General features: G+C 37.6%; 1 protein-coding gene across 7 annotated transcripts in view; it reads left to right on the top strand.

Annotated features, from left to right (window-relative positions):
- Positions 1-12,380, top strand: part of LOC150095089 (spectrin beta chain-like) — a 577,773-nt gene that overhangs the window by 290,902 nt on the left and 274,491 nt on the right. For all 7 annotated transcript variants that reach the window (XM_090411296.1, XM_090411299.1, XM_090411298.1 and 4 more), the window contains exon 20: positions 12,156-12,284. In XM_090411296.1, the coding sequence (XP_090267422.1) occupies positions 12,156-12,284 (129 nt within the window). The remainder of the gene's footprint in view (positions 1-12,155; positions 12,285-12,380) is intronic.

The following is a 12,380-nucleotide window of genomic DNA, read 5'->3' as shown; positions in this document are numbered from 1 at the left end:
TAAAATGTAAAGCAAATGATTAAAGACTTTTAGGTAATTACTACAAGTAGGAGTGAATTACCTTACAAGTTTCAGCATTTCTTGGGTATCTCATACCACTGAAGCTTAATTGCTTCAAGTAGTTCCCTTAGCATTGTGCTTTAATGATCGCAAACCTGAGTTGCCATATGGATGGTATCTTCAACCTACTGGCTGTAGTATCGATTTTTTTTTTTTTTTTTAAATTCATATTATTATTATTATTATTATTCAGGCCTCCAAGGAGTCAAAAGACTCATCGAGGGAGGTCCTTCCTAAGACATAAAGTCTGTCAAGACTCATCGAGGGGAGGTCCCCCCCTGAGAAACACAAAGTCTATCATACCACTCTTTAAACTCACTGACCGTTCTCGCTCCCACCACTCCATCAGGCAATGCATTCCACGGCTCAACTACCCTCCACACAAAGAAACCACTCCTTACCCTCTTGCTCACAGTTTCCTTTCGTAACTTCCAGGGATGGCCTCTTGTCATCACTCCTTCCTGCTGATCAACCAAGCGAAAGAACTCCCCAGTGTCAACCCTGTAACCACCTCTCAACAGTTTAAAAGTCTCAATCATATCACCTCTCCTTCTTCTATCCACCAAACTCTGCAGTCCACATTCTCTCAGCCGATCCTCATAACTATCCTTGTACAGTCCTGAAACCATCTTTGTCATCCGTCTTTGTATCCTTTCCACAGTTAATTTATCCCCTTCAAATCCTGGGGACCAAATCTGAGAACAATAGTCCAAGTGTGGTCTGATCAGAGACTTATACAACGGAATGATAACCCTCTTATCTCTGCAGGTCAGTGTCCTTCTCATAATAGCAGCAATCCTCTGTGTTACCTTCACCACCTTTGCAATATGTCCCCTAAACTTCAGGTTTCTATCAATCATCAACCCCAGATCTCTTGTCTCCCCTACTTCCTCCAGTATAACTCCTCCCATAGAGTATGCAGTGTCCCATCGATGTTTCCCAAACCTCAAGACTTTACATTTTGCTGCATTAAACCGACAACCCCATTCATTTGCCCATCTATCTAGCTTATTTAAATCCTCTTGCAGGGCTACCACATCTGCACTATTACTAATAATCCTTCCCAGCTTCGCATCATCCGCAAACAACTGAATATCCCCCTGCAATCCACTGGCTATGTCATTGATATAAAGGTTAAACAATATAGGTCCTAGTACTGAGCCCTGTGGGACCCCACTTGTAACCCTCTGCCTCCTGGAAACTGCTCCACCATACACAACTCTCTGATACCTATCAGACAGCCAATCCTGAATCCAGTTGACCAGTCTGACATCCAGACCCATGTGCTGCAACTTAAATATCAGCTTATCATGTGGCACCCTGTCAAATGCCTTTTGCCAAGTCTAAGAAAATTGCAGTATATGCCTTTCCCTCATCTAATGTTCTTGTAAATTTATTATAAAAGGCTAGCATATTGCTAAAACAAGAGCGTCCTTTCACAAATCCACGTTGATTCTCACAGATAACATTACCCTCATCTGCCCAATGCTGTATACGGTCCCTCACTACTTTTTCCAAGATCTTAACAACTACTGATGACACACAGACTGGCCTATAATTAGACACTTCCAGTCTGTTACCACCCTTATGCAATGGCACTATCTTACCTTCCTTCCATTCCCTGGGCACCTTTGCCAAAGCCAGACTTTCATTGAAAAGCCACGTTAAGGGTATTGTCAATTCCCTAGCACATTCTCTCAAAACTCGTGGCGAAATACCATCCAGTCCCACAGCTTTACTGACATCCAGAGTACTCAGTATCTGAAACACACTCTCCTCCTGTACCTCCGGATCTCGTACCAGTCCTATCCCTCTAGCATTAAAACTGACTCCTCTAGGATGAAATACTCCAATAAAGTGTTCATTGAACAATTCCACTATGTCCTCTGCATCAGTCACTCTATTCCCATTTTTATCCCACAATATCATTCTTCCACAGTCATTTCTCCTCCTACTGGCCACATAGCTAAAAAATTCCCTAGGATTTTCTTTGGATCTTAGGGCCAATCTCCTCTTATATTCCAGTTTCGCTTTCCTTACCACACTAGTCACTCTTCTGGCCTGTGTCTTATATTCCTCATGCATCTTTTCACCTGTCTCCTTATATCTCTTCCATAGCCTCTTTTTCGCATGCAATTCCTGTTTAATATTGTTTGTCATCCACTTTACTCCAAATTGCGCCCTCTTCTTCACTCGTGGTATACAACTTACCATTGCTGATAACAAATATTCTTTCACAATTTCCCATGCACTGGTGATATCCCGGCCTTCCAATTCCTCCCTCCATGAAACTTCCCGAAGTTGACGTCTAAGACTATTATAATCACCTGCCTTATAATTCCACATAAGTTCCCGTCTCTTCGATACTCCTGCATGTCTATTCATTTTCCAAGTCAACACCATGTGGTCACTCTCTCCAACTGGTGGGAGAGACGTCAACTCTTATTATCAACTCTTCTGATGCTGTAACCAAATCCAAAACTTTGAACCTCTTGTTCCTTCTGTTACATGTTGCCTAAGACATTTGTCCCTCAAGAATTCTAGAAATTCCATTCCCCTATTGCTACATGCATCTTCCTCTCTCCAATTTATACTACTGAAGTTAAAATCTCCCATAACAATCATTCTTCTTGCACTTGCCAAACTTAGCTGTCTAAACATCTCCTGGTCCCCATCCTCTGTGCTCCTGGGTCTGTAGCAACACCCCACTAAATATCCTGTCTTGCCTACCTCTACCTCACACCATACGCTCTCAAAATCATTTGTCTCACTTCCTTCCAAATTCTCCACTCTTAGAGGACATAAGTCGTCACTCATCATAAGCAGTACTCCACCATCACGCATTCCCTTCCTATCCTGCTGAAAACTGCTGTACCCTGCTACTTCTATTACTGTCATTATATCCCCTTCTGTCAACCACGTCTCAGTGATCGCAATAATTTTTGGCCAGGCTGATGATATCTGCACCACCAATTCCTCTCCCTTATTCCGGATACTCCTGGCATTAGTATAAAGCATGCAAATGCCATTGTTTCTATACCCAGCATTATCCCTTCTAGACTCCACTGGGCTCAGTGTTACCTGACATTGTCTCCCTTTTCCCAAGTATCCATTCCCACAAGAGGCCACCCCTGCTATCATCCTCCCTGGGACACACTGACTCGTTCAGAACAGCAATCTCTCCAGATGCCTACGTCCTTCCTCATTCAAATGTAAACGGTCTCTCGCATACAACTCCTCTCTTTCCTCAAACGCACTCCAAGCATCCACATATACCAGTCCTCTCTTGTCACACATTCTCGCTATTATGCCATTCAATATCACCGTTCTTCTGCTCAGCTCATCATTATCATACCTAGGCAACATGCACACTATTTTTCCTCTCTCTGTCTTCTTCCGTACAGTCTCAAGCAAAAATCTCATATCTCTCGCTGCCCGACTTACATTACCACTCAAGTCATTCGTTCCTACCATCACAATCATCTCATCCACCCTTTCACCTCTCTTAATTGCCATAGCCACCCTTTCTATTGTTCCTCCTGGCAAACACTCCTCACGCATCCTATCTTGAACACCACGGATCATTGCGTCGCCATACATTATACCTCTTACCATTCCCTCGCTCCGATTGTTTCCATTCTCTCCTCTTCTTTCATTCCCATACCTCTCTCTTCTACTGTTTCCATTCTCTCCTCTTCTAGCACGCCCATACATCTCTCTCATTCCCTCTCTCCTACTATTTCCATTTTCTCCACTTCTAGCACTTCCATATCCCTCTCTCATTCTGTCTCTCCTACTGTTTCCATCCTCTCGTCTTCTGGCATTCCCATACCTCTCTCATTCCGTCTCTCCTACCGTTTCCATTCTCTCCTCTTCTAGCACTTCCATATCTCTCTCTCATTCCATCTCTCCTACTGTTTCCATCCTCTCGTCTGCTAGCATTCCCATACCTCTCTCTCATTCCCTCTCTTCTACTGTTTCCATTCTCTCCTATTCTAGCACCCCCATACCTCTCACTCATACTCCCTAAATTCTCTCTCTCTCCTACTCTGATTCGCCTTGCATTTATCTCTTCCATTCTCCTAATCTTATCTTTCATACTTCTGCTCTCATTCACAAGACATTCCACCTCCTCTTTCAACTCATCTATCTCCCTCTGCAGGTCAGTCACTCTTAATCTAAATTCACTCTCCCAAACAAAACCATCTCCTAAACTTCCATAGTCACTCACACCTTCCACACTATCAACTATTATTTTCTCATTCTCTCCTATCATACTACTTGTCTTCCTACATTCATTCCCCGTTCCTGGAGCAACAAAGTCGGATATCGATATATCTAATGTACTTATTTCCTCCAACTGCCTGCATTTTTTGCACATACGCTCTCCACTCTCTTTAACAAGCCACATATGTAATTCCCGAGACGCATACATGCCGCAAGTACTGCATGCCACAAAGTCCCTTATGATATTGCTAATAATTGAGTTCTTAAATGGCGGAGGACTTGGCGTTACGCCACTTGCGACTGCTGCTGAATCCACCATCATTCCTTACTGCCGAGTAGCGTAATCTTTAATTATTCAATTAATAAATAAGAGGAAAAAAAAAGTACAAACATCAGAACATTTAAGTACTAAATATAATTAAATAAAATGAAATATAACTAAATACAGTAACTTAGCTTAGTTTTGTCTTCCACCGTTACGCGTTCGATTTCGACGGTACCAAAATATATTATATCGCGACAGCAACTAACTTCCAAAAAACAACCACTGAAGTACACTCGTATTCAGAGAAACAATTTAGCACTCAAAAACGTAGAAAAACAGGGGAGAAAGCGGACTATTCACCGATTAAAAATCACTTTCTTCTGCACAGCTCAAATTCACCGCCACGTGCTACGGCGATGCTAGCGCCACTCATATGTAAACTTATTGCTCAGATTCGCTAAAGGATTAAAATAAGAATATTTCTTGTCAAGTATAATTGACTAACTACTGGATGTAGGTTCAAATTGCACTGTGGCCTTAGTGTTTTAAGTGATATTCATTGCCTGATGAGACTATCACCTGCTAATATTGGAGGCCTGAAGTGGCTTGAAATAGTACATGTTTAGTGTTTAGAGCAGGGTTCCCAGATAATCTAACACTTACACCATCTTGTGATTTTTATTAATAATTAAACATATTGACATGTAGAAATATAAATAAAAAGTAAAATACTTTTATTTTAATGTATTAAATCAAAACTAATACAATGTCCTCCATTGAGTTAGAATTTACTGCTAGGAAATCATTAAAGATTTTTAGATAATTACTACAAGTAGCAGTGAATTACTTACATGAACTTAATAAATGACACACATGGAAATCATTAATTAACATTCATTATTATTATTGTTGTATGGGCTCCTCCATTCAGTGAATCCGAAGACTCATTGCAGGAGACCCAATTTATCCAAACAATCTATCATACCTCTCTTGAACTCATTAACAGAAATGATGCTAACAACTGACTCTGGCAACCATTCCATTCATTCACAACTCTCAAACACTCAAACAACATTCAAAAATATAGTCCTCATACCCCTACTAACCACACTTTTACTAAGGTGATCTCTTGTTCTGCCCCCCCCCCCCTCCTCTAGTGAAGTGCTTAAACATTTCCCCTACATCAATCCTTTAAATTCTATCAGATATAATCTTTTTTTTTTTTTTTTGGCTGTCAACCAACTTCTGTAGTCACACACACTGTAAATCTATCATCATAGGGAACATATCACAGACCAATTACCATCTGGTTGCTCGTCTCTGAATCTTCTCTGCCACTTCCTCATCCCCAAGAAATGCAGGAGACCAGACTTGAGCACAGTAATCCAGATGTGGATGTATCAAGGCCTTATAAAGAGGAATAACAACTTCCTTATCTCTACTTGTTGGTGTGTTCTTCAACAGCCAACTTCAACTCTTTGTCTACCACCACCCCTGAATCCCTAGTTTCATCTCTTTCTGGAGTACAGTTCCATCAATGTGATACACAGCTTGTAATCTATTTATCCCAAAATGCATAACTTTACACTTTTCCACATTAAAATGATACCAATTATCTTTTGTCCATACTGTGAGCCTATTTAAATCATCCTACAAGCTCTCCACATCGCCTTGATTCACTATTACTTTACCTAATTTTGCATTATCAGCAAACAACTAAATATTTCCTTCCATGTTATTTCCTATATCATTTATGTACAACTTAATGGTGGTCCTAGTACTGAACCTTGCGACACACACACTAGTCACCAGCTTTTTCCTAGATTCTGCTCCTTCATATATCACTTTTGCATATAACCTCTTATGCATATAACTAGTGTCACATCTATTCCCATTTGTTCTAAATTGCATAACAGAATGCCATGTAGCATTCGGTCAAATGCCTTTGCAGAATCAAGGTGTAGCCATTTCCCTTATTCAACTCAGCTGTCACTCCATTATAAAAAGTTAATAAATTACTAAGGCATGACTGACCCTTCACAAAGCCATATTGCCCCTCATAGAATATCATCCTATCCACATATTCCTGAATTCTCTTCTTGACCAATTTTTCCCATACTTTTACCACCACTCCAGAGATAGTGATTGATATATAATATGCTACTGCAGTCTTAGAGGGGAATTATTTTGCCCTCTTTCCACTCCCTTGAAACTCCACCAGAGCTGAGACTTACATTAAAGAGCCTAGTCAGAGGCTTTGCCAGTTCCCTTGCACATTCCCTTGGCATGCAAGCTGATACTCCATCTAATTCAACAGCTGTATTCACATTGAGATTCTGTAATATCCCAAGAGCCATCAAATTATCCACCTCTGTTCCCACATAAGTTACTGCACATGTGTCACAGCATTAACGTCACTTGAATGATATACTCTTGCAAAGTGGTCACTCAGTAACTCAACTATTTTATCTGCATCTGTCACCTCATGATCATTAGCAGTCATTAAGGGCATAATCATTCTTCCTCTTATTTTCTACATAGTAAAAGAATTCTTGAACATAGCAAAAGAACTCAAAAGAAGGGATTTCCCTTGGCTAGTTTCTTCTCGTAATCTGATTTTGCTTTCCTTATCATACTAGTCACCCATGTTGCCAGATCCTTGTACTTGAGTTTGCGGGTCACCTTTCTCCATATATGCCCTCCACAGCATTTTCTTTTTCTGAAGCTCATACCTAATGATGTTACTCATCCATCTAACTCCTACCTAATTACACCCTCTGTCCAAAAAGAAATCGAACTTTTCAAAAATAGAAGAAACTAGTAGCACCACCTGTTATATCTTTTTGTTGTTGAAAGCGGCAACCTTCATTAGTGTTTTGTCAACTGTTCATGACATTTGTTTCGTTAGAAGCTGAGTTATAGTGCCAAGAACGACAGTGTGTTTGACAAATGGTCGGAAAATGAGTTTCAAACAGTTTTGTGTTAAACTTGGTAAAAGTTTTACCGAAACGCATCAGTTGCTTTAAAAAGCATACGGTGATGAATGATTATCCCACTCAAGTTTACATGCGGTTTTAAGCGATTTCAAAATGGTCCTGAGACGCTTGAGGACGACGAAAAGCCAGGCCATCCAAAAACTGGACTGAGCGAAGTTAACATCCAAAAAGTGCATGATTTCATCAAACAAAACCCAAAATCGTCTGATTGAAGATGAATTGAGGATTCCAAAATCAACTGTGCCCAACATTTGACCGAGAATTTGGGCCTTCGTAAATTGAATTCACGATTTGTTCCCCACAAATTGACCAACAACCAAAATATGTATTCAATTGGACACTGCGAGGACCTCATTAAAACCACTTGTAAGGCCTCAAATTTCCTTGAAACGAATCGTTACTGGCTTACTCAAAGCATCACCTTGATGAAATGTGATGTTTTGAGTATGAGCCTGAAACAAAGCGCGAGAGTGCTGAGTGGAGACCGCCAGAAGAGGGGCATCTGAAAAAAAGTCACTTGGAGAAATCAAAAGTAAAGACAATGCTGATTTGTTTCTACAATTCCAAGGGCATTATCCACAAAGAATTTATTCAGCCTGGCCAAACTGTCAATGGTGAGTTTTATCTCAAAGTTTTGAAGCGCTTGATAGCGAGAATTTGTATCGTACGTCATGAATATTGTGATGCAAGCAGCTGGTCACTTTTGCACAATAATGCACCATCTCATCTTTCAAACATTGTGAGACAGTTTTTGAGCAAAAACCAAGTTTGTGTGTTGGATCACTCACCGTATTCACCTGATTTAGCATGCTGTGACTTCTTTCTCTTCCCCCAACTTCATTTGCTGATGAAAGGAAAGCAATATGGCACCATTGAAAATGTTCAAGCGGCAGTAACCACGACCCTCAACAGTATCCCAAAAACCGATATAAAAAACTCATTTAACGAATTAATTGACTGTTCCAAATGCTGTATCGAAGCTGAGGGAGAGTATATTGATTGAAATAAATGATTTGAATAATTATAATTGGGTTGTGTTTTATTTTCTATCAAAAGTTTGGTTTCTTTTTGGACAGAGGGTGTATAACATTCCTTGCTTTAGGTATGCAATTTAATATAGTATCCTTAACTATCTCCCATGCACTGTTAATATCTTTTCCTTGCAGGGTTTTATGCATGACACAGCTTTGAGCTTCCACCTAAGCTTTTCATAATCTTGCCTTATAATTCCACATATAACTCTTTTTGAAAGAATATTCCTCATGTTTTGCAATCTGCCAAGTCAAGACTGCATAGTGACATCCTCCATTCTGAGTCAATATGGCCACTTTAGTTCTGGATAGCTCTTCTGATTCTATGAGCAGGTGCAATACTCTTTGTACCTCAAGTCCCCCTCCATTACATGCTACCTCAAGTAATTATCACTCAGTATGTTTATAAATTCCATTTCCTGCCTGCCATGTGATCTTTCTTCCTTCCAGTCTATATCTCTATAGTTGAATTTCCCATGATAATCACTCACTCTGCACTCATTCTACTAATTTGCTGAAGCATGTTTTCTAGATCATCCCTGGAACTCCCTAGTCTATAGCAGCAACCAGCTATATATTTTGTCTTATTGGCCTTGATGCACACCAGACTCTAAAATGATTTAGGTTGTATAATAACAATGAAAGAAATGAAGGACCATCTAAGTAAAATAAAAAAATGGTAAATCAATAGGAGAAGATGGGATAAACTCTAAACCATATAAATATTATGGAAAAAAATTTCATCAGAGATTATTAAAAAATATTTAAATAAAATATATACAATTCTATTCTTGAGAGACACTTGTGACATGAAATTAAGAATTATCAACATGTTAGCACAAGAATATTTTAATATTTGCCAAATATTTCAGTCTGAAATTAACAGACTATCATCAGTGGCTTGATGGAAACAGTTTTTACAAGCCATTTAATTGGCTTCTCCGAAAAGACTACACAACATCTGTTTGATTCCTACAATTCAATCCAGAACAACAAAGAATCAATACACCGAGTTCCAATTCCATATCTGAAGAAATATGATTTAACAGCCAGTTATATCCCTATTAATAAAATATTCACCTACTTCCTCTCTTTAAAGATAAATACTCAACTATGTCGCGTATATCAAGTTCCATGTGAATGCAATTTGGCATACTTTGGACAAACCGGATGCTCTATAAGAAAAAGAATACAAGAACATCAATCGTACATTCTTCACAACAAATCCGATGTCTGGATTGGCACAACACAGGATAGAGACAAGCCACAACATTCTCTGGTCCATGACTCGCCTTCTACACAGATGTTGCTATAAATTCGAATGGCTGTTCAAAGAGAGTGCTGAAGCCTTATTTCAATGCCCTAACTTGAATCGAAAATGATTGCGTATCCTTATCAAAAATGTGGGAAAGTTTAATCTGGATAACACACTAAGTTTTTTTTTTTTTTTTTTTTTTTTTTTTTTTTTTTTTTTTTTTTTTCAATTGAGACCTTTTAGTTCTGACATTAGTCTAATGTTATCTTTAATTGAATTTATAAATTAAGATTATTGTATGAAATTGTAAATTGATACCTATAATTTATTCATCACTCTAATGAAATTTACCTCTCTTTAGTGCTTAGCAATGTAACATCACACAGCTCATTCTACTTTTGAATAATCAATTGTTTGTATTCCACCTTGTAAAAATTGTTCCTATCAAGCCACTGATGATAGTCTGTTAATTTCAGACTGAAATATTTGGCAAATATTAAAATATTCTTGTGCTAACGTGTTGATAATTCTTAAAATATATATAAATGGACAAATACCAATAGATTAAAGATGCCAAGAAATTGTATTCTTGGTTTCATCCTTTATCGAAGTGTAAGCAAACAAAGTTTTGCACGTGAAGTAACTTCATGACTGGGCTACTTGTATATAAAGGCTGATGACTTCACATGGAACACAACAAAAAAGGAAGAACAAAGCTATAACAAACCCAAAGAGCAATAGAAAGAAAATCTGTAATATAAAGAGAAAGATCATGAAGACACACTGAAATAAGAAAAAAATATGGATTCAAAGGTGTTGTAGGAGCTATCTATAACAATGAAAAAAGAAGGGCTAGACATATAGTACTTATGAAAGACATGTGAAAATAGATGGACTTCAAGAATATCAGACTGGTATCCCAGACACATAAAAAGAAAACCTGGTAGATTACCTAGGAGATGGGAGGATCCTATATTAAAGTCAGTAGGAGGAAAATGTTAGATTGGCACAGGATAGAGAAAGTTGTCATCTTTGCAACCTGCAGTCATGGAGAAACCAAGACTGAGAACATGGATCCATCATGGAAATATTGAATATATACAAAGATAATGAAATAAAATAAATGAAAAAAAATTCTGAAAAAGAAGCTGTAAACCAAGGAGTAAGACAGGGATATCCTTTGTCTCCAACACTTTATTATTTATACACATACTGATGCAGTGGAATGCTTTAAATAATTAAATGTATAATTTAAACATTATAGTAGAACAGTTTAGAATGAATATATTATTATTTCAGTAACCTCGATGGAGTCAATAGACTTATCATGGGTGACCCGCTCAACCAGCAACATGCCTATCATAATGAACTTTGAAGTTATTTGCATTTTGTAGACAGACTCTCATTAGAAGATGGGTGTCTGTCTAAATAAATAAATAAATAAACTAAATAAATATAAACAAAACTGTAGACAGACTCCCATTAGAAGTAAAATAGTTATTAATTATATAAATAATAGAACAAATAAATGCTTTCAACTATCTTGAATATGATCATATGAAGGAGAAAAAGTCATAAAATTAAAAATTTCAAAATTTTTACAGGTTATAGGCTTAATGAATATAATGCTCAATCCTAATCCAACCTAATCCTAATCAGTCCTTATCCTACAAAAAGAAACCTACTTAAAAATATACAATACTTTAGCAGTATCTGCATTATCATATGGCAATGAAATTTGGGTAATAAATAAACAAGATAAACAAACAGTAAAAAGATGTGAAATGAGATTTACGAGAACTGCAAAATACACATTGTTGGACAAAAAAAGAATGAAGATATTTTAAAAGAACTAAAAATAAAATCAGTAGAAGAAAAACTAAATAAATATAAACAAAATTGGATCAAACATGTGAACCGAATGACCAACACCTAATATCCTAAAACAAGTAATAAAATATAAGCCATTTGGGAAGAGAAGAAGTCTGCATACATCTCAAAAGAGGCTATTATATTAAAAATAAGACTGGAACAGATCACAGGGTCTATATCCATATTTAGCATTACAATGATGATAGTTTTAATCAAACTACAGAACTTGCTACACACACACACACACACGCACACACACACACACACACATGCATGCATATGTGCTTGTGTATAAGGTAACAAAATTTTCCCTCCCCACATAGAATATTTGAATAAAATGTTTTTTTTTTTTTATTTCTTTCAAGAAGTTGGCTATTAAATGTTATGTTAGCTTATTGATTTTATTTCGTTCTCCATTTTAATATTTTATATATCTTTCTCTATTTTAGAGTTGGATTGAAGAAAAAACCAAGTTATTGCAGGCAACAGAGGAACTAGGCAATGATCTTACAGGTATTATGACTTTACAGAGAAGATTGAGTGGAATGGAAAGAGATCTTGCTGCTATTCAAGCTAAGGTATATCTGTATGATAGATGATATTTTTTTACTGGCATTTAGTAGTGTAACTGCACTTTCTTTTTTAACATAGTAAAAATACATTAAGAATCTTGC

This window comes from Typopeltis vanoorti, chromosome 21 (assembly GCF_054136105.1).
Source record: "Typopeltis vanoorti isolate ZY-2024b chromosome 21, IOZ_Tvanoo_1.0, whole genome shotgun sequence".
Lineage (NCBI taxonomy): Eukaryota > Metazoa > Arthropoda > Arachnida > Uropygi > Thelyphonidae > Typopeltis > Typopeltis vanoorti.
Note: the sequence above shows the minus strand (reverse complement) of the source record. Positions and strands in the feature narration are given on the sequence as shown.